Genomic DNA, 23,942 nt, shown 5'->3' with positions numbered 1-23,942 from the left:
GGCCAACAATATGTTTAACAGCTTTCTGGGCTTCAAAACAAATTTCGCTTAACCGAAAAGTGAACATGCAAACAGACACAATCCCCTGTTGGCCAACTATTTCATTTGTGTAACACCACAATTAGGTGAATCTGATTTTTGCATAAACTATCCTTAAAGCTCTCTGGTTTAAGAGAGAAACTTCTGCTTTCGACATGAAAATAAATATCCCTATTATATAACTTCGAAAATACAAAAATTGACCTACCTCGATGCAGAACTGGCAGCCGCACTGCTGAAGCGCCATGGCCTCGCCCACGTCCTCCACATCGATGAGGCACAGCTTGCAGGTGAAGCTCTGGAAAGCGGTGGTGGGCGTGGCCGGGGTGCCCACCGAAGGCGTGACATCGGCGGAGGCCAGCATCTCCCGTCGCTTGAGTGCAATGCCATCCCGAACGCAGCATGCCTGCGCCGCCTGATTCGCACTGGCCATGGAGAGCAGGGAGGTGACGGTCAGTGGATATGCATGATTGGTACCAAAGGGCCCCAGTTCGCCGCTCCCAGGTGTCTCAGTGGGCGTGGTCGTAGGCGTCGACGTGGACTGCTGCAGTTCCTGATTCAGATTATTGGCGGAGCTGGAGTGCAAGGTGGCCGTGGTGACATTGGACGGCGGACTGGGACTGGTCGAGTTGGCAGTTGCTCCACCGCTCAGTCTGATTTGGGCATTCACGTTGATATGCGGCTCCTGCGAACGCCGGTGATCGTCTTCCCATCCAGCTTCTAGGTGATTGAGGGCCGAAGTTGGCCTGGGCACAAAACCATTCGACAGGGAGTAACGCGATCCGGAGGCAGCCAGGGACAACAGACTGGAGCAGCGGGAACAGGTACCCACGCCGTTAATGCTGCTCACACTGTTCCGCAAGCGATTTAGTGGTCGGATTTGCTCCACGCCACCAGAGCTGAAGATGCCGCTGCCATGGACCGCCAAGGAGTGACCTTGACTTCGACTCTGGGTCAAGCCGTGAACGTGCCCATGCGACTGCGATTGACGGGTGAGTGCTAGGACCGTTTCGCACTTTCGCAGTCCCGTGTACTGGACAATCGACTGGGACTTCTCCTGGTGCAAGCTGCTGGCGCTACCCTCGCGTCGCATGATGTGCCATATCTTCTGCTGGACCACATTCAAGGAGCTGCTCGAACCGCTGATGCTCAGGCTGCCACGACCATGGCCGTTGGCTAGCTGTCGGCCAGAAGGATCTCGGAGCACGACATCCTGCTCCGAGGGAGTGCGAGTGATCCGAATTTCCGGGGAGGCAGGGCGTTCCCGCTCTGGCACTGCCCCGCCTCCGCCAACACTGCCAACACCTCCGCCGCGACTGCTACTCGCCTTGAGTCCCACCAGCGATTTGAGAAAGTTCTCGATGCGACGCCTTCGTGGCAATTGCCCACCACCGGATAGTCCCAGCGAGCTCTCCAGATCGCCTCCTCCATTCGCTGCCAGTACTCCGCCGTTTCCAGATCCTGCGCCTCCGCCTCCACCGAATCCACCTCCTGCCCCCGATCCGCCAGTGTCGCCATTCGCCGAGGAAATGATGATCTTGCCGCGCGCCTGCGTGTCCAGAAGCGCAACAGTCTCGGCGTCGGCGGAATCGTGGGCGCGGTCGTGGCGGGGCGTGGCATGCAGGGCGGTGGATGCCTTTTGGCTGGCGGACCGCTGGTGCTGCTTTGTGTTGGCCAGATTGTGGATTGGCGAGGAGTCCTGCGAATACATTTAAGGGATTAGTTAGGGGATCTAAAACAAACGCCTAACTTCGATTTTTAACTCTCTAAAGACGTTTATGTGAACCGAAAACGTTTAAGGTATTGGATAAATCTAAGCCAAGAGTGCACCCACCCGCGAGTCCTGCTCCAGCTCCTCCTCGAGCGCACTGTAGACGGGCGCGTACCAGGAGTAGGAGAGCTGTTTGCGGGCAGACGGAGCCGCCGCTCCCGCTCCACCGGCAACAACGACGTTCGCCGTGGGTGGTGCCGTGTGGCCCGCTCCGTGGTGCTGATGCTGCTGCTTGAGCGGTACGAGCTTGGCTGCTCCACCGGGACCTCCTCCCCCTCCTGCTGATGGAGCGGTGGTCACCAGATTGTTGTTGTAGCTGAGGGGTAGACTGCGCCTTTGGTGCTGTCCCCTAGTGGGCGGCAGGTGCTTGGTGGGCTTCCTGCCCACTCCGTACAAACTGCTGTGGTGCGGGCGTCGTTGCTGTTGCTGCTGCTGCTGATGATGATGATGATTATTGTGCTGATGATGATGGGTTCCCTGGGTAAGTTCCTTCTTGGTGAAGATCAGCGAGGCACTGTTCTTGTTCAGCCTTATGGACCTCTGTTTGTCCACCACCGTGGCCTCGATGTGGGTGAGCAGTGGCACCGTCTCCGACAAGGGCAGCAAGTGCTGCGAGGAGGCCGACTCCGAGGGGAAATTGATCACGAAGTTCTCGGCGGCGTCATCAAAGATACTGGCCCTGGCGGCACTCACGCAATCCTCGCTGGACGAGGGACTGCTGAGGGAACTTCTTTTGGAGCGGTTTTGATTGTGGCTCTGATGGTTGAGGTCCTTGGCGTGCTGCTGGTAGCTGCTGTAGCTGATCTTGTTCTCCACCAGCAGTTCCAGCGGTGGCAGTTTGGCGTGATGGTTGTGTGGACTCCGATCCTGGTGAATATCCGACGGATTGGAGGGCGTGGCATGCAAATGCACCTGTTGCACCGGATGCACTTCAGTCGGCTGCAAACCCGTCGACGCTGGCATCGATGGCATCGCCATTGGTGGCCGCATTCTGGCCCAGATTGCGCTCGGTCAGGTGGCTTCTGGCGAGGGATGTGCTCAGCTTAACCGTGGCTGGCGACGGCAGCGTCTTGTTGACGAAGGCCTATCGGAATACAATGAAGAAGCTATAAGTATTGCTGACTGGGTAATCCAAATCGTATATTAAACTATGATGAGTTGAAGGGAATTCCTAATAATTGTACTGTTCTAGCAGCTCCTTAAGCGAATCTGACAAGTTAAGCCTAAGCATTGTATAGGAACATTCGCCCCAAAGCTAAATTTATATGAAACCAATATATCCTTTTGCCAAGAAGTACTCCCTACCTCTACGAATAACATCCGATTGCCAGCAGCTGCAGCTTCAGCCGCATTTGCATTTTCCGATTTATTGGATTTATAGCAATTGGCCGAAAGGGAATCGGGGCTTTTTGTTCCGATTAGAATTGGGCATTGTGCAGGGCCTTCCCTTCGGAATTCAATTTGGCCAAATATGAATTTTCCTTTGCGGCAACTGGCATAGAATAGGGGGGAAACCAGGTAATCGATGGATCTCAATTAAAGTGACGCCTGAATTGAATCTCCCGCTAATGCGAATGAATATAATTCGATTGTGAGCCGCATAACCGCGCTAAGTGGATTTCAGTGTTGCTCACCTCCAATCGGCCGAATGATTTGATTGAGCTTTCGCATCCATCATAGCGGGAAAAACTCCTGGGGCCTGCCACGGTACTTGCCAGGGTATTTGCCACGGTATCCATATAGCTAGCGCCACTAATGCAGCCAATTTAATGGCAATTAATTGGCAGAAACTATACTGCAGAAATTTGCATTGCGATGCAACAAACAAGGAAACCAATTTCAATTCGCAAACTCCTCCCTAGGCAAACAGAATAAAACCGAAAACGAAGCGGGCAACGTGGAGGGAAAAGTCTCTGGAGGATCTGCCTCTCCATTTGCATCCAGTCAATTAAGTTTAATTCCACTTTGAGCCCGAATCAGGTGCCGCTGCCAGTGCGCCTAAAAATATCCCCCATGGCCTGCAAATTGATAAATAATAAATGGAAAAATAGCATTTTCGGTAATTGAGATAAATGCGCTTGTGCCTTTTCGTTTTGCATGGCAAAGCGTGCCATTTTGATTTTAAAATTTAAATTGTGACAAAAATAGACACTGTCTTTTTCAACAGGAGAGAAATTTAATAATAGATAATTACTTATATCTTTCACTTTGGTCACACTGTTTTTTTTGTGTAAAGTCGCCGCCGGCTTGGCCACACTGTTTCGCTGAACTCGGTAACCTGCAGGAATTTTCCATTAATTTCGACTTAATTACGGGGGCAGCAGAAACAGAAGCCGCAGCTGCCTCAAGCTCCACATGCCACGCCGCCATTCGAGGTATATTAATTTTTGGCATGCCTGCGCCTAGCCACTCCCCCTGCCGCCCGACTTCCCACATCCTCCCGCATCAATACAACGCAGCGAAGTATGCAACGAAAAAATGCGAATTACGCATAATTGCGGGGCGCAACTGAGAAACTGTCTTACACGCAGAGAAAATTTGTTCAAGGTCTAGATTTCATGAACTTATTCAATGAACATTTCAAGAACCAATAATAAAAAATACCATAATTTGGACAGCATACACAAAATGACCAATTCAAGTTTAATCTTAATGTTATTATTAAATATAAATATTATTGGAATTAATCATTAGAAAAGAAGTGACAGCAAGCTACCAAGCTATTTCTTGTTGTGCATTTGTACTTTCCCATGCAGGATGAGCGGAGCGAAGGCGAGAAGCCACAAGCCGCAGCGCTGGAAAAAAGCGAGAGATAAATTGCTTGCCCCGCCCACATAAGCGTTGCTACAAGGACACGTCAAAGGACGAGTGTCCGGGGTGGTACGCGGTGGGCTGTGGGCGGTTGCCGGTGTTGGGGCCGACATCTACAAGACACATTTGCCACCGAGCTGACACTGACTGCCTGGAATCTGCAGGCAAAATTAATCGTCTTCGGCGCACTTTGTGAATTCACGAAATTTGTCCCTTGTACCTTTACACTTAACGCCATTTAAGCGCGGAGAGGCGGGCAGAAGTCAATGCCGAACCAAGATTGATGGAAGTCCCAAATGCAAAACCGCCAATTGTTTTCCAGCTCGTTCAGCCTGCATCCGGTGCTAATTATATCTACGAGATACTGTCAAGTCATCCCGCCATGACATGCAATGAAACTTCAGCTCCAACGCAAAAATCTGGCAATCAAGTCGCAAATCCCGCACAACAAATGAGGTTTTGTTTCATCATCGCCACAACAGACCAACTAATTGACATACATCAATAGGCCAAATCGGAATTAATGAAGAGCCGACTGAACGAGTGGCAAAAACACTGAATTATTTCAGTCAATTACCGCCGGCAATCAATAAACGAACCATACCAAAACTTACCATAATTTAAATGGCCAGCAAATGTACTAGAAAACCAGAATTCCTCGACGAACCTGAAACGAGTTATAATTAAAATGTGTTTTAGAAACTTAAATATTTATATGAATTTCGTATATAAAAGAGCCCCATAGTTCGGGTTGACCCATATTCAAGGCTCAAATATGCAGCATTTTAAATAACAAAGCAAGTGAACGATGAAAAAAGTTCCCGCCAGGCAGGAAATTAATTTGACACGTAAATGTTATGTGCCCTAAATAATTTGGGACATATATGAAGGCGTTGTTTTAAGTAAACTTGTTTGGATTTATTTATTTTTAGAACTATGTGAAAGACTTCGAACTTTTGGTTCTACATCAGATGTTGTATGAAATGATATTACTTGGTATAGCGGTATCTAAAAATCTAAGAAATGTGGTAAAAAAATAGAAATGCGTGCTAATCATGAAGAGTAGATAATAAGACCAAGCATGTAATTCAATTTTGGATGTAACATTGCTGGTGATGACTTTTCTTTTGCTTTTTCCGGTACACAACATTGAAAATTACTTCGCTTCAAAGCCTCAATTAATTGTTATTAGACCCGCCCCTAATTTAAGTTAACAACCTTTTGGCCATCATCAGTGGCTGGCTAAAAGGGAATTTTAATTGGCTGTCTGTCGTTGTGTGCAAACGGGTGTACGCATGTATGTGTTTACTTTTGTGTGTGTGTGTTTGTAAGCGGCTAATTAGACTCGCGACCCTCCAACAAAACCGGAGGCATATGACCACTTGGCTCGGGGTTAAACCTGGCCAAGTGGCCAAGTGGCCATACGTGCAACTATACGTGTGCTCCATATGCAGTCATATTCATATAAATAAATTATATAAAGACACACAGGTCGCCCCGAGAATTGTGCTATGCTTTGTCTACACCCACACACTTGGGGCACAACTAAGTTAATTGTAATTGCGGCCTGCTCATGACATAACTACCAGTTGTCCGACAGCTTTTCCATCGATTATCGAAGAAGCCAAGAAAAGTCAGGGACACAAGTCGCTGATTCATTTATCAAGTTTCAACGAAGATACGTTTTGGCCGATGACAGTAGAAAGTTGTGTAATCACGGCCAAGAGCATGAAGGGGAACCAAAGAATAAGAGCGAGAATAACACGCATTTGCTGACGTCAGTGAGCGAGCACAAACAGCTTGGGAAAGATTTATCAAGTGCTGACTACTGTCGGCGACCAACAGAGCGTATGTGTGATATTTGTCATCTTTAACAAGGCAGCAGGGAAGCCGTAACACCATTCCCTCTCTCTGTCTCTAATTAGCTTTGTTAAAGGGTTTGCTTGGCGACAAAGGGGAATCGAGCGGTTGGAATATCCCATGTCCAGCCAAAGGATTAATAAACAGCCACACCGCATAAGCTGCTTAAGCACTCGGTCCTCCGTCAAGCCAAAGGATTCATACGAGTGACAAACGAATCCGTTTTGCACCACGAGGTGGAATCTCAATTAAGTTGCAGCCAAGTCGAGTTTAAGTCCAGCCTGCAGCCATTTCAGGCTTCCAAATCTAATTTGGGACTTAAGCAATGCCGATTGTCTTCGTAGTTAGATGAAAAACGTATTGGGCAATAAGCCTTCAGACGGTTATATAATTAAACACTCCCAAAGTGAATTAGATACTCTATTAAATCCGCATCTTATGCTAGCAATTTGTTTAATTATTATTAATTATTAATAGCTTCTTTCGAATGTGTGTTTGATGCTCTTTGATATTTTAAAAATGCAGCGTGCATTTGGGGAATCTAACCAAGCTAAGCCGGCTCTAATTTACCTTTTGAATGCTAATATTTCAGGATTTAAATAAGGAGTGTCAATATGACTTTTGTTGAGCCTAAGATACACCACATTTCCCAGATAGCTAAGGTATTAGTTTTAGAGTGGCGTTAGGAAACAGCAAATTTCGCCCACACTGACAGTATTGCCTCTTGGCAAAATCCCAGTCAAGAGTCAAAGCTGCGGACCGTGCATTAATAATCAATGTCGGGGCAATAGGATCGCAATCAAGTACGTGACACAAGCAGTCAGTCGCACCTGGCACCTGAAAAGAGTTGCAGCGAGTCGAGTTGCAATTTAAGCGGGACTCGCCCGCTGGAATTGAGCCTCGAAAATGAGATTTTACATGGCTCACACAGGAGATACACCACGCGAATGCGAATCCTTGAATCCCTTCAACCAAGCCACGCCCAGTTTGGCGAAAAGGGGCGGTAAAACGAGAGGCCCTCGAATGTCTAGACAAGACAGAGGCGGAGATGGGATTATATTAAATAAACAAGATACAAGATACAAGTGGGTGTGTGGGAGGAGAAAGGGAGTTGCAAGTGCATTACGTATACGCCCTGTTCGCCGCGTAACATAAGTTTTTCAGAGTGAACACCCAAGCTCCCTTAATGACGGCCTTTAAGGCCATGTTTTGAGGAAATTGCACAAATTAAAGACTCACGCGAGGCTTAATAGGGCTCTGGCAATCAGCAATCATTTCGCAAAGTCTCGATTCCGAATATCTGGCTTTTATCTGGGGGCCCAGGGAAGTTGCTCCACTGCAGCTGACGCTATTTTCATGTCGCTGCGAAAGCCACAAACAACACAAAAGCAACATCTTGCAACCGCACTTCCTTGCAACATCTGCTCCAATCCAAAGCCCTAACCCCACCCACCTACGCCACCCGTCCACTCCAATCCAACCACTCATTGCTTCCACTCCGGGCACAGCTCTCTTCCTTTCATGTGGATCCATTAAAGTGCCAATAGCACAAGGTCTGGAAACTTGATGAAAGAACTGCCATGCGGTGGCTGTGGAAATTCTGGAAATTATGCTTCCTGACAAGCTCCATAGAAAGCTGATTTTATTTGGTTATTTTTAAATAACTCAATGCTCTTACAACGCGTTGAGAAGTGCACTTTCTGCCATAATAGGCAACATTTTAAGCCAAGTTGAGGGGAAACGCTTTCTTTAAATATTTAATAGATGTGTAGACTTGAAAGCAACATTTTGCAATTTTAGACTCTGGTGCATAAAATTATGTTCTTAAAGAGCTACTATTAGTTAAATTTTGCGATTGCATTATTGGTTGAATATTTAGTATCTGAGATTAAATGCTGGTTAATGAGGCTTACAAACATAATATCCTTTTCGTATAATCAAAGATATGGTGTTCATCATGACAAGAAGCACTGCTGCTATCACATAGAAAACATGGTTATTTTATTTTTATCGTACTTGCATTCGATATGAAATAGCTATATTTATATCCACAATATTGTTGAGCAGCTGTTTTCTCTCACTTTAAAGGAAGCGAAAGATAACAACTGTAATAATTTATGTTTTTATAACTGCAATTATTTTATCAGTACTAAAATATCGTTGAATAACGTCTACTATGACTAGATGAATCCATGGATACCTGCTATCTTTATTAAACATTGTTGAAACACATTTAACATTTTTTTTATAGTAAATGAATAGCTATTGCGCTGCAGAAAAAGTAAGTAAATATTGAATAAATGTAGTTATTTTTTCAAGTAACTTATTGTGGTCTCAAGGCGTTCGCTCACATACAAAATGTTGTTTATAAACAACGACATAAAGTTGCCATCGTGACCGGCTGAAACCATAGATATAGATAAATTCCCCAGAAGGCAAAAAGCAGCAAACTATTAGGGTTTGAATAACGTAAAAAGTACACTTCCTGCCAAGTTGTACAGTGAAATGTGAGCAGATTGCAAATAATTTAATATATCAACATAGCTTAAATAATTGCCGACTTTTCGTACACAAAAAGTTGCCAGCATGACGAGACAAAACCAGGAAGATAGCAGTGAAATGCACAAAGGCAGAGGAGCTGAAGAAAAGCATTTCGATGTCGTTGTCATAGTCGGGCGCGCATGATTTCCGTGCTTAACATTTCCTGTTCGAAACTGGCATAAAATGCAGGATGGCAAGATGACAAAGGGAAGGGCTGCGGGCGGAAGCACAGATCCTGGCTCCTCCGTCAGCTCCGGCTGCTCCTGCAGCTCCGAGGAATATGTAATGCAAAGGAGCAGACAGATGAAACAACAGTGGCTGAATGATAGACACAAGCGGAAGCGAAACTATCTAACTAAAACAAACTTTTTCCACAGTAAAATGAACGAGAAAAGTTCCCACCGGGAACTTTAAGAGCCTTTCGGTTTTCAGTTTCGAGTCGAGTCGAGTTTTTAAGGCTTGAATCAAAACGGAATCGAAGCGTCCTTAACCGTTGGCCAAAGTTTCAGCCACAATGAATGAAATTGTGTCGGCAAAAACGAGGAATACGCTTTGACTCTGGTTATTACGGACTCACATGTCAATTCATTTGTATGAAATTCGAAATGCTTGCAAGAAATGCAAAGAATAGAATTTTACACCTTACTTCGAGCTCATAAAATTTATTTGACAATTGGACTTTTATACAATTTCAAATAACAACACACACGTTTTCACAATGTTTACAGTTTACTTTAGCCAACTTAACTTCCCTTGCCGTATCACATTTTTTGCTGCAAGTAAATAAATGCCGTGCGAAAAAAACAAACGTTTAAATTGTCACCGTTTTCTGCTGATTTATGGCGGGCAAAATTAATTGAGAATAAAAACCGAAAGCAGAAATGAGCAAAAAGCTGAAATCGAGCTGTGCGCCTTGCAAAATAAAAACCAAACAGAGTGAAAACACACAGTTCCGAAATTAATTGCACTTGTGAACTTTTGATGCTGTTGTTTGGTTTGGTTTTTCGCCGCTGCCTTTGGCCTCCCATTTGTTACAGCGAATTCAATTAAACAATGCAATCGTATAAACAAATCTACAGCCCCACGCCCCCAAAAAGCAAGTGCGCCCTCGCGCATAGTTTTTAATTGAAAAATGTGCAATTAAAACTCGGGCAACGCATTGGCGAAAAGAGAGCGCCACACAACAGGGCGTATGAGCAATGTACGGTATGTATAAATTATATGCCAGAGGCAAATTAATTAAACCACTTAATTTTCGCACACATTAAATTACTTTACAGCGAATTTAATTAAGCGCATAAATGTTCTTTAATCTTGGAAGCCTCGAATACATTTTGAGAACAAACAAATGGCAAGTAAATAAATATGAGCGCTGTGTTCATATCTCCGGGATGCTCACATTTCCCATAATTTGGCACATGGCATTATAAAATATTGACAGCAACACACACTCCTGCACACACACCAGCACACACCCTCACGCATACACACACAAACGGGTACCTGCGGTTAAAAGTCGCAAAACACATATTTGCCATTCCTGTTTGCGTGGGTGTCTTGGTCGCCGTATCTATGGATCTTTGGCACATGTGTGGTTGGCATTCTCTGTCAGTCAGCTCCTCTTCTTCCTTGTCCTTGCCGCAGGAGCCACTCACACACACTCACACATGGACAAACACACACCTACGCACCTGACTTCTGACCACAGCCTCTCATCAACGCAAGTGAACTTCCATTTTTAAGCTGCGTTTCAAAATATAATACTAGTTTTTACACTATCTTTTAATTCTAGAATATATCTAAACATTGCGAAAGAAAATAAAAATGTTTGTCTAATTTTATTACGTATTATTTTATATGATCATTTTGTAAAAATTGTACTAACCTATGATATATTTAAAATTAGTGATAACTCTTTTGGACTTTTCCTGATAATTTGGTTAATGCTTCTTGACAGAATCAAAGAAATAAAATATTTGAAGAAAATTAACTTAAATTAAAAAGATAGTTGTTAATAGATAAATATATTAGAAAAATAAAAATGTTGGGAACATGAATTTCATACTTATTGCTGCCCTAAAGCACCGAAACGCACTGTACTTACTATCTATGTGGTCGGTTCTTTGTTTTGGTTTTGTTAGTAGAGCAAACAGATTTTAAGCAAATTGAAACATTTCCACCTGAATGCCTGGAAAATGCTTCAGCAACTTGAATATTACCCGGACAACAAGGCAAGCGTCTGGTCTTTGTCCTGGGCCGAAATCGATTAACGCCAAATATATACTTGACTAAACTCGAATATTAACTAAAATATCAATTATAAACTATTTGCCATTGTTTGCATATGAAAAGGCCTCACAGTCTGGGCTTTGTTTTGCGCAGTGTTCAATGTTCGTGGGAAATGGCAAGTCGTAAATCAATTTCAAATATTTCAAGTGGAAAATTTTTATCGGATATTGTTGGCAATTTGCATTATTTTCACTTGAGCAAGTGACTTAAACATCAGTTGACTTTAAGAAATTATTGAGTCAAGCCCCTTGAATTATTGGGTAGTTAAAATGTATACTTAATAGGAAAACTAACTAAATGCCCAAATACGAAACTGCAGAGCAAAGCCAGGCTTAACCCATATTTAGATATCCTACTTAATGATATGGATTTTTATTTCAAGTATTTGATTGCTCAATTGATTGTTTTACCAGAACTGCTTAGCATTTAGCATTTACCATTCAGGGTCATCTTTTCAATAAAAGTGAAGCGTGAGCCGAGCGTTCTTGAATTATTTAGAATGCGTAAAGTGATTGTATATTTCTAGAAGTGCACGTGACGTCAATGAGAATTGCTTACGAGCGCATCTCCCACACTATAATCAATATCTGAAATGCCTGTTTATAGATAGAATAGTCTTACTGAAGTACCGACAATCAGTAGTCGCAGGAACTTGAACTGTCATTTGCGCAAGTAACATCCATCAAAAGTGTGTGCGTCTTACCTGCAATAAACAAAGAGCAAATGTGCTTAATTTAGTAAACAGCCCAAAAGGAATAGCTCGACGAGTGTGGAATTGTAAGTAAATGCTGGAGGTGGCCTCAAAAATCCATCAGTCACCTACAGTCCAGGTGCCCACACATCTAGAAGTCCATGGAAAGTGTGGGTGACAAGTCAAAGCAACAAACTCTGATTGATGTTGATGCAATTGCAATCCAGTTGCAAATGGAAACACTTGAGCTGATCGCCTGAGTTGTGCAAGCCCAAGTTGTGCCCCACAAAATGTGACTGATTACGGTCTTTTGAGTTCAGTTTAGTTTGGTTGAGTTCGGCACAGTCGAGAGATTTCAGTTGGGGAATATACTCGTAAGTGCATGTAAGTAAGCCCAGACCGGCAATTTACGAATATGATGGAAAATAAACGGCAATTTTTTCTGGCAAATATTGAAAATAAATTGCCTTCGCCCAAGCATCACACACATCTTCACAGCTTCAATGAAAATATTGTTCCATAACATGGCCATAAAAATTTAAAACTGCATAAAGTCACCAAAAATTAAAGAAAAACTGCAATGGTAAACACAAAAGCCAACTGCAGCGGCATTTCTACATGTGCTGTGCTGTGTAAGTAAATAGCTTTCATTTTACGATGTTTGCGGTGGACTGACATTTAGTTTGAACCAGAATGGGAGTTTAAGAACGGATTAACAGAGATCCGTTTGCTGAAAGCATTTATAATTTAGTTGTGGTTTACTCGAACAATGTTCAGCAGTGTTTACCGATTGCTGGTTATGGTTTATTATTTATTTGGCTTTAGCCAGTGTTTGTGCGCTGGGTAATCCGCAGTTTGCAATCATTATTTCATTTGGATTTTTCATTCATTTTCATTAGGAAAATTCGTTGAATTGCGCCATTCTCAAGAATATGTATATGTGCACATATTCTATATATATATATAGAAAAATTGACTATTATTATATTGCTTTTGATTTAATAATGGTCTGGCAATATGCGAAAATTTTGACAGTCATCGGCATCGCTGAATGAATCATAAAAATTAAAAATCATGTTCCGCAATTTATTTAAACGACACAATGATACTTTTCCTGTGCAACGCTGCATTTTCTCGCGTTTTCCAATTTGGCAGCACAAGTCTGTATAATTGAGATGTGTGTTTTTCCACAAATAATTTCCCGAATTGCGTTTATTTTCGGTTCCTGAATTTTAGTGGATGCCGTGGCGGCAAACCATTAATTGATGCGATCGGGCCGGTCGGGCAATAAATGTTTAAGAATTTCACTTCTGGCTGCTGGCCAAAGCGGAAAGACTTTGTTTGGCTTTTGATTACGCCGAAATATAAATAATACACATACAAATACCAAAATGCCGCCGCGAATGGGAAATTGTAAAGTTCGTGCAGAAATAAGCGAAACATTTTCAGCATTCCGGCGAAGTGATTTCGAGGTCTTCTCTGCTCAAACCGCAACCTTACCCTGGTTTTATTCAGTTTTGTTTTTCTGTTTCCCCCTGATTTGCCAACCATTTTAGCTTTGACCAAGTTACGCACGGCAAACTAAAAATATATATTCGCAATTGCAATCGAAATTGCATCGCCCGATATGGCAGGCATATAGACAATATATACAATATATACAACATATGTGTGTATAAATCGAAAACAAAATGCAATTTGAAAAGCCCAGCACCAGCGACAAGTTTCGACTCAATTATTGTGCAATTGACGCCCCAATGGCCGTTCAATGCAATTCATTCCCCTGCAGTTTGCACATTTTTTCAAAATTATTTTCCGTTCCTAATTGAGTTATTGTCTACTTGAGCTGAATTATTAATTGTCTGGTGAGTTGCATAATTGATATGGTTATTGTGGCGCCGTTGCATTAAACCCTTGGATAAAAGAATTATCAGCCATTGCAGTTGCAGGTTCATTGGATCGTGAATCCGATTCCGAAAGACAAAGGAACCCTGATTCACCCATCCAGATTCATCCAGAACAAAAGACATGGAATCGAGTGTAATCAGTTCGTGAATCACGTGGCATTCGATCAACGATAAAAAAGCGCTCTCAAAACGCTTGGGAGTACACAGTGACGCCTTAAAAATGTATTTATATTGTAGTTATCAATAACGATTGTGTTTGCAGATAGAGCTGCTATCTGATTTTCATCGAAACCTTTTCCTACACAAATCAAAGCAAGAGGGAAGAAAACACTTGACACCTTTGTATTGCACCCTTAACAACTATTTGTAATTCTATTCTATTTTAAAAGATTGTGATTACCAATTACTAAGTTTAATCAATGGGAAGAACACTGCAGCAAGTGTTGCCAAATTGATATGCCACTTAGCAAATGTTCGGAAAATCGACCAATAGACTACGACCATAAAGAAGATTAGAAGTTAGCTATCGGCCATCTGCATGTACTCAAGAGCACTGTTTTTGAATCTTTGCCACTATCTGAAGTTAACTCTGCCGAGAGGTTTAATATTCGTGTTTGTTATGCTATTTGATGGCCTTCTCGCACTCCCTCGTAGCCCCGAAATCCCCAGTAATAGAGCTTCGTCTAGACTTACGCAATTCTGTGATTCGCTCCGATGACTTCATTAGCGGTGGCTTGTAAAACAAATTTAAATTACATGCGAAAACGAGGCAGAATCGAAGAGCTGAATGAAACAATCGACAGCATTGTACTCAACAATGTGCGAGTAGCATACCTAAATTTATGCCAGCGCTCAAGTTCAAAGTCAGGGACAGCCTCTCGCCCACGAATTCGTCGATTTATTACAAATGGCAGCTGCTCGTTGTCACGCATATATTTAAAATATTTAATTGAGACTCTTGAATTAATCGACTTGAAAGGAAAGTTGATTTTCATTTTGTCATTGGCACGAGTGAAAAAGTGGGAAAACAAAGCTGAAAACATAATTTGTATACCAACGCAGCAGCAGAGAAAATGCAGCTAATGAGCTCTCTTGATTGTCTCCCTGTTTGCTAATTAGAAAAACAAGTCATAAAAAACGTTATTACTTGAAATAAACTTGGCCATAGAGTATAAAACACACCATTAACATTCAGCCCCAAAGGCATTGTTCAACATCTTATTAAATCGCTTGAACGCCCGGCTCCCATTCTCCCATTCTCCTTTCACTTTACTGGCTTTCATAGATGGCACTCCTAATTAATCGAAGCTTATCTTGGGCAACTTTCAGTGCATTCAACCTCCAAGACCAAGACCAAGAGCAAGTAGACAAAGCCGAAGGTTTATTCTTCCATGGGAGAGCAGTCTTATCAGTTTGCGTGTCCAAGTGCGGACAAATCAGATTCAAAATGGGTATTTTCTATCATTTTATACGAACAGGTTTATGATTCATAGGAGGTCACTGTATGCAATGCCTAGTTGTCTTTGCATTTATGCAAATCTTTCAAGTCGTGTGCCATAGAACAATCGAACAAAATATTATTAGGTAATAGTAGTTGTGCAATAAAATAAATTTGTAGCAAAATGATATAAACTTATATGCTAATCACAGCTGTGGAAAATTACCCACAAAATTATTATGGAGCCCTCAAAAGTTTTCGGGCCATACGTTCAGACTCAAAATTCGGAAGCTCCCTTACAATGCCCTTCCTGTTTACCTATATTTTTGGCTTATTAAATTATACGTTTATTACTCTATTCGAGGTGGCAAGCACGCTCGAAGTTTTTCCACTCGTTTTGTGTTTTCCCTTTTTATTCGTCTGTGCAATAACTGCGGTGAGGCATTGCTCAGAATATTTCGACCAGCGCACCCCATGGCGTATGCGTGTTATTCATTGAAAATTCCAGACACGCGGCTTGCCCAACTAAAAGTACCTCCCACCGACAGCCAATATTGCACCGCCTATTGCCCATCCACTCTCTGTATACACAGAAAAGTTGGCGGTCTATACTACGTAATATGTTTATAGAATTACTATTAATTCATAAATATTTTTATCCAATGAAATGAATTTAATTTACGGACTTTTATACTGTTATATACACGTTTGTTTACGTGCACGGTTGTCTGGTTTAAATTTATATTCGCAAAAAGTGTCAACGGAACAAACTTGTTTTGTAATCATTTCGGGTTGAGTGGGGTTGTCGACTGAGTGCCGAGTGCTGAGTGGTTGCTGCTGGGGTCATCAGCAACATCACTGCCTCGCTGCACTCGAGGCATTGGATCGCTCATGACCCGTGCCGCACCCCACTGCGCCACCCACTTTGGCCCACCACCCCATGATTTTTGAATGCATTGCGGCCGGGCACCGAAATTGTTACAGTTCCGCCTGATTTGAGGCGCAGTTGTTGTGGGGCACATCTTACGATCGCCTCGGCTAACCGCGAAAATTGCGTTAAGTGTTTTGCATTTCGCGAGCTATTGCGCAAGCAAAAGCCGAAGGTCAGGTGGGGAAAACAAGATTAAAGGGATAACTCGAACACTCGTTAAAAACTACCCTTGTCAAATTAAAATCCCTGAAATACTTTATTCTGCTATACTACGAAATTAAACATTCAATATTTTGATTACAGTAAAATATTTTATTAAAACTTTAAGCACAGAAGCAAGCAAAGCTACAATTGTTTGCGGACAGAAAACATTTCCGTAACCCCGATCATAATAGTGTTTCTGTATCTTTTATACGTGGTCAATTGTACCAATCAGCATCATCAAGAAAGATATACGTTCTTTATATCAAAAGAAACAAAGCAAACTACATGATAAAGATACAAAATAGGTATTTTGGACACTAATTAGTACAAAAACTATTTAACAAGCTTACAACTCGTATAATACATTTTTTCTAGTGCTTGGACCAACAAATTTACAGTTTAATAAGCACAAGTCAGCAATTCGTGCATCAGACCATCCAGCCAGTCCCACATTCATTCAATGATTCATCCAGTCTGTCTGAATCCATTCATTCATTCAGCCAGGCAGTCATAAGTCAAAGTACTCGGGTATTCGGGCTCAGCTGGAAAGCCCTTTCCTTGAACGAAAACAACGAAATGCAAGGCAACTGCAACAATAACAGACACCGCAAGTCCCATAAAGTGCATTCACCCAAGGAAAAACCTTTAGAATCGCGGGAAAATGCGGCAAAGTGGGGGAAAACGCAGGGGGCGGGATGCCGCACAGTGGGAAGCTATAAAAAAACGCTCGCTCACGTGCGGAGATCAAAACAAAAGAGTCCGAAACACATACACACAAAGAAAGTGCAGGGAAAAAAAACGTTTTGTTTTCTGGTTTGGTTCACTTCATTGCATTCTTCTCAAGGAAAAGAAAGCTGGAAGAAAGGGCTGCGAGAGAGTTTATGGCAGGCCATTGAAGTCGCTGGCGGGGTAAAAGGTTATAAATAAGCTGAAGCCGAAGGGGGAATACCCTTGCTCCCTTGCAGTACCTAATTATTTTTTAAGACGATGAGGTTTATGAATCGCCTTCATGGCACCTGCTTACTCACTTAATATCGAAATATTAAAATATGAATTTTTATTGCTGTCAAAGCCCCAAAAATGGCTACGTAGAGTGCAACGAAGAGGCGAACTCGAAAACAAATATCATCCAGACAAAGGCTAAAGTGGTGTGTGTGTCAGTGTGTTTGTGTGTTTGTGTGTGTGAACGGCAGGGACACAGGGGCCGAAAATGGGGGGCGGCATGGGGTGGTGTGCTGCGAGTGGGCGGGAATGCCATGTGGCAGTTTGGCAAAACTTTACGGGCAAACTTGTTAAGCAAACAGAAACCAGAATCCCGCCCTCCCCGCGATTTAAAAGGGGAGCGAGCTTCAAGATAAGCGCGTTAAAAAGTTCCCAGGGAAACGGGACACCAGGGGCGTGGAAGGGGTTGGGCCAATGGGGATTTGAAGGGGGGCTTCTGGCTGCCAGCTGTTTAATTAGTTGCACTTTCCCGAACCAGCGCTGCATTTTGGAACGGTTTGCCTAATAAAGTTTGTCCACTGCCAGTAGCAATTCTCCTCCGCATTCCCATTCTCCCTTCGCCCCTCTCGGAGACCCAAACAGAAAACACACCATTTCTCCCAGTGTCTCCTCCCCAAGACCTCCCCTTGCATTTGCTGCACTTTACGAGCGCATCCATGAAATATTTAAAAAGCTTTGTGTAACAAGATTTGTTTATGCCGGCCGCGATCTCGGCGTCGAAGTAGCAGCAGCTGAGGGCAGAATAAGCTAGGCTATGCACTGCAAAAAATTAGAAAATCTATACAAATAAATGAATACTTAAATGTATATTTAGACTCCTTCAGTAACTGTTCCTTACTCCAAGAATAATATACTTTCTAAGAGCTATTATTCTGTGCAACTAAAATCTATATATTTATGATAATGCAATATGATTGAAGATCAAATCCAAATTCAAGGCCATAAAATGTCATATTAATAGTTTTTGGAACTTGTTTTGGAACTAGTCTCTTAAAGAGACTATCAGATACCCCTTATTCGCACCCAAAGTTTTGATAATTTCCGAAAACTTCCCGTGCATACGGACAGAAGTACAACTTATTAAGATTCGGAAACCACTTTCTTGCCAGTGCATGCGGAGATTAAAGGCGCGGAGTGGGATAAAATGCTGATAGCTGGAAGGCAGCTAAAAGTTTCTTCTTTTGGGTATGTCGAGCACAATGTTGTTTGGCCCGGGCACATAATTGCATATTTATAACTCCGACAAGGCGACGTCGAAGTCAAAGTCGCTGGCAAATTAAGCGCAGCACGGGGAACGCTCGTTGGCTCCCCAGCCGCTCCTCTGCCCATCCTCTGCTGCTCCATTGTGTGCAGCAATTAATGAAGCATTTCTGTTGACTGCAGTGCTGCGCCAGGAGTAGAGAGGGGGTTAGAAGGGGTAACAAAAGGGGTGGAGAAGGTGCAGGGAAGGGCGTTGAGTATGACGTTGACTTTTGGCAAGGCAATTGAATAACCATGAGTGTCGGCTTGCTGGGAGACTTGGCCCTTTGAAACAGGCCTTAGTTGCCTGAGTTGCAAATTGATTTAAAGTTCGCTAAGGCGTGTGGCTTGTGGTTCTGAATAACGCTAAAGGAAATTACCAGCAAGAAAGAGCAAACTAAGATAATAAATTCTGAAGATATATGCGTTCATTCAATTTCGGTGCAATATCTTAACCATATATTTTTTGTCAATATCTGAATTGAATTATATTTTTTATTCATTTATTGTTGTACAATTTTTCCCTTTAGTGAAGTTCATACATGCATATGTATGTACATTACATTGCTTAATTCAATTTGACGTTTCGCTTTTAATTTTCCCATTTGGGCGCACAAATGCACAAAAGCGAATACAATTAAATATTTTATCACCGAAACCGTAATAAATTAACTTTTTTGTGTTATCGTGATTTGCATGTTCAATTGTGGCCTTCTATTGTAAATGTTTCAATAATACTCGATTTAATGATTTCTCAACCAACATGTAAATAGTATAAAATCAAAATAAAAATCGAAAACAATGAAAAATAAGAGCTTTAGTCGAGTTCCCCGACTATCTGATACCCGTTACTCAGCTGGTGGAAGTGCAAAGGAGAAATTTCCATACTGACAGTTTTTGGCGGTTTGTGGGCGTTAGAGTGGTCGTGGCAACATAAATCGACAAACTTGCTCTGCGTATATGTCTCTGGAGTCTGAATGCCTAATCTCAACTTTCTGGCTTTTGTAGTTCCTGAGATCTCAGCGTTCATACGGACGGACAGACGGACGGACAGACAGACGGACATAGCCAGATCGACTCGGCTTGATCCTGATCAAGAATATATATACTTTATATGGTCGAAAACGCTTCCTTCTGCCTGTTACATACTTTTCAACGAATCTAGTATACCCTTTTACTTTAAGAGTAACGGGTATAATAAAAAACAAGAGAGAACGCTATAGTCGAGTTCCCCGACTATCTGATAACCGTTACTCAGCTAGTAGAAGTGCGAAGGAGAGTCTTCAACACTGACAGTTTTTGGCGGTTTGTGGGCGTTAGAGTGGGCGTGGCAAAACGTTTTTTGGCAAATCGATAGAAATTTACAAGATCAATACAAAAATGAAAAAATATCAAAACATTTTTTAAAAGTGTGGGCGTTAGAGTAGGCGTGGCAAAACGTTTTTTGGCAAATCGATAGAAATTTACAAGACCAATACAAAAATGAAAAAATATCAAAACATTTTTTAAAAGTGTGGGCGTGGCAGTTTTGGGTGGTTTGTGGGCGTTAGAGTGGGCGTGGCAACATGAATCGACAAACTTGCGCTGCGTCTATGTCTCTGGAGTCTGTATGCCTAATCTAAACTTTCTAGCTTTTGTAGTTCCTGAGATCTCAGCGTTCATACGGACGGACAGACAGACAGACGGACAGGCAGACGGACGGACAGACGGACATGGTCAGATCAACTCGGCTATTGATCCTGATCAAGAATATATATACTTAATATGGTCGGAAACGCTTCTTTTTGCCTGTTACATACTTTTCAACGAATCTAGTATACCCTTTTACTCTACGAGTAACGGGTATAACAAAAAAATGTACACCATACATATATGTATGTATACCATCGTGTAAATATAAAATGTTTGGGAGCAATTATTGAATTCATTTAAGGCACTCGACTAAACAAAGAAAAACTGATAAATAGCTATAATCCCAATTCATTTGACCGAGTGGAGGAGTGGAAAATTTATTGAAGGATTTTTTTGCATGCGCAAACATACTTCACAGATTGTAATCATTATGCAAATGACTCGATTCGATTTGAACAGTTCATTAGAGTTGCAAACCAGTTGCAGCGACGAATTGAATGAATAATTCAAGTGTGGGACTCAAGAAAATAACTCTCCATTAATGGGAAAATTTCGATGTGAATTAATTAAAGAACAGCGTCAGTCGCACACATTAATTTAAAAACAGAGAATTTTAAACGATTATTGAAATCATAAGCTTGTGACCCTGACTTAAAGCTCAATGCATGTTTCGGCCAGTTCCTCTTGAGCTATCAGTTTTATTTCTTATCAGCTGGGGCTTCAATGTCAAAGGCGAAGTGCACCCATACTTTGTGCCATTCGGGCAACTTAAAGAGCATATAAATATGTATTTACTACGAAATTGAGGAAATAACTTGATTTTTGTGTTCAACGCTTTTCCGTTTCATAGTCTTGAATTTGTTGCATGAAACACTTAAAGATAATTGAGCTTCAGGCTTCATTAATATGTTTAAACAAGGTTATTGGCTTTTTAAATTTTGCAACCTATTTAAGTGACAAATTAGGGAAGGCATTACCTAATAATATTATGTTTAATGTTCGGCAGCACTGCCGGTACTTAAATTAACTATATTTTTTACTATTTATACTATTTTTACTTTTCATCGCAAAATCACTTTTAATAACAGTTTTGTTCGTTTCCTTATTGAAATAAATAAGCCTGATAAATGATATATTTGCTATCTGCGTACACGTATCTCACTTCCTGGTTTGTGAATAAGTGGCTATACCACTGCCTCGTAAATTGCGCCCTTTTACAAGTCGTGCCGCGCCCTTTTTAATGCAATGGCTATAATGGGGGCCGAGAATTTTTATGGACCTGCACATCGGTTTCAAAAGGCGGGGAGCGAAGTGCGTGCTTATGAAAATGTTTACAGCATCTGTGCAACGGCGGGCCAAGCAATAAAGCTGGAAAAGAAGCAGGAGATCGAAAAGCGTGGATGGGGGATCAAAAAATGTATATATATTTATATAAAGGGGGCCTAAAAAGGGGGCGGGGCCGGCGAGTCGGTGTGCTTGGTTAGGCAGGAAAAACGTGATGCGAGTGAAAGCCAAGTAAGCCAAGGAAACAGCTTTCTTTTCGCCACCAGAAGATACAAGGCACCAGATACACATACCCATACGCTGGCACATTCACTTTCGGCCACAAAAACTTGGCCAAGTGCCGCAAAAATGCATTTGTTTGAATTTGCGCCGAGCAACGAAATGTGAAATGTAAAATGAGAAATGGGAAATGAGGAATGGCCAGGCTTCGAAAGTGGGTCACAATCCAATGCCAGCAGCAGTAACAACACTAACTGAAACCGAAACAGACTATACTCTTTTGGCCAGGCCAACACGACACGTCCGTTCGAATGGTGAAATGTGTGTGGTAAACGCAAGAAATATGATGATAAATGGAAAGGCAATTGCCACAGACTTCTGTCCAACTTCTGTCCGCGGCGGAGTCATTTTGGGGGCGGTGATCGGGCCGAGAAGGGCCCGTCAGTCGTTCTATCGATAAGACTGGCCAGATGGAAAACCCGCTTACAGAGATGAAAATATACATGTGGAATACCCAAGAAAATGAAGTCCCTAAAAGCATACAAAAAGTATAATACTAAAACTGTATATATTATAATAAGATATAGGATAGCTACTTTTAAATAAATGTGCATTTTATATAAGCTATCTTTAAACAAAATAAAGCTTTTGTCTGGGAGCTTAAACATCTTGAAAAACATCTGCTATATCGCTCACTGAACCGGTATCTAACCGATATGATATCACGAATATTTATACCATCCCTACTTTTGGGCACCGGCTAAACGATAAGAGCCAAATTATCATGATAAGAATTATTATTCTTTGTTTTTCAGCACATGCAGTTCCGTTTGAAAAAGAAAATGTTTTGAATTCAGCTGGGACCGTTAACCTGTGACTTCTCCGATTGAAATGCTGCATGTTAAGTTCGATGTTATTGACCATCAGTTATTGAAGCAAGGCGAAAATGCAGGCGAAATACCTGAATTAAATAAAGTGAGAGATGGGAGAAGGCGGCACGTGGGGAACAGGTTAGCATACGAATATCACAGCACACAACTTCGCAGACTTCATAATTGTGCCTGCTTAGTAGGTAGATGGATGAGGAAACAAATAAGAACTTGCTGGCTAATAAACACGATTGTGCAATAGGCCATTAAGGAGATACCAGAACGAGTTACACACAATCTAGATTTTGTATATGTACATACATATACATATGTATAATTGCACGGAGCGAAAAAGCGCTGTCATTTGATTCTGGTGGATTTTACAACAGCCTTTTACGAGTATGCAATACACTTCCGTCAAGCGACCTTCGAGTGATAATCGAGAGCTCGAAAATATTACAACATTTTTGATTACGAGACAACAATCGTTGTTTTCCCCCACCAATGGCCAAACTCACACGTTCCCATTATCAGCGCGGCTTTTCTGGACCAAAATGCTGCACACCGCCATGTGGTTGGGGTAAAATAATACGGAATCGACGTCTCGAATTGAAAAGCCAGCAGAAGTGCAATAAATTAAAACACCCACACGGGTTAACGATCGCGGGGTCAAAGGGGGACATCAGAGAACAGGCGGTGCAATTATACAATTAGCGCACAGTGGGAGCGAAAGAGAGGCCAGCACAGACTGGAATATATTTGCAATAATGAAAATAATTAGAAATTCAAATTCAATAATCGTAAGAAGCAAAACAATAAATAAAAGTCAAAGCAGAAACCAAGAAAAAAGCTACGGTAAATAGAAAACTCATTAATAATCTAGCTGATATTATATACATTTGCATAGATTAAATTACTACAATGTTTGGGTGTGGGTGCAGGAAAAATACATTTATATAAGGCGGAAAAAAATAATCCATTTGACAAGCAGCTGTATTAAAACTGGCGACTCCCGAGAAACACATGTACGTTTAAGAGAACTTTAAATGTAATTCAGCCTTTCAGAGCGATTATTCACTCTGAGACTAAGAACTTCCCGCAACAGTTGCTCTAGAAATGATTTAATTGTCCGGTAACTTGTTAGACATATGTCTTTAAAAACGAGAAGAGAATATGTATTCCTTTGCAACGATCAGCTAAAGCTAAAGTACTACA

The 23,942-nt window shown here is 42.0% G+C and overlaps 1 protein-coding gene across 1 annotated transcript in view; it reads right to left on the bottom strand.

Moving 5' to 3' along the window:
• The window catches only part of LOC120444626, a 44,290-nt gene that overhangs the window by 15,227 nt on the left and 5,121 nt on the right, over positions 1-23,942 (bottom strand). The window contains exons 2-4 of the mRNA XM_039624434.2: positions 5,236-5,288; positions 1,874-2,894; positions 248-1,738 (exon numbers count right to left, since the gene is read on the bottom strand). Of these exons, the coding sequence (XP_039480368.1) occupies positions 248-1,738; positions 1,874-2,800 (2,418 nt within the window). The 5' untranslated portion in view covers positions 2,801-2,894; positions 5,236-5,288. The remainder of the gene's footprint in view (positions 1-247; positions 1,739-1,873; positions 2,895-5,235; positions 5,289-23,942) is intronic.

The sequence above is a fragment of the Drosophila santomea genome, chromosome 2R (assembly GCF_016746245.2).
Source record: "Drosophila santomea strain STO CAGO 1482 chromosome 2R, Prin_Dsan_1.1, whole genome shotgun sequence".
In the NCBI taxonomy this organism is placed as follows: Eukaryota; Metazoa; Arthropoda; class Insecta; order Diptera; family Drosophilidae; genus Drosophila; species Drosophila santomea.
Note: the sequence above shows the minus strand (reverse complement) of the source record. Positions and strands in the feature narration are given on the sequence as shown.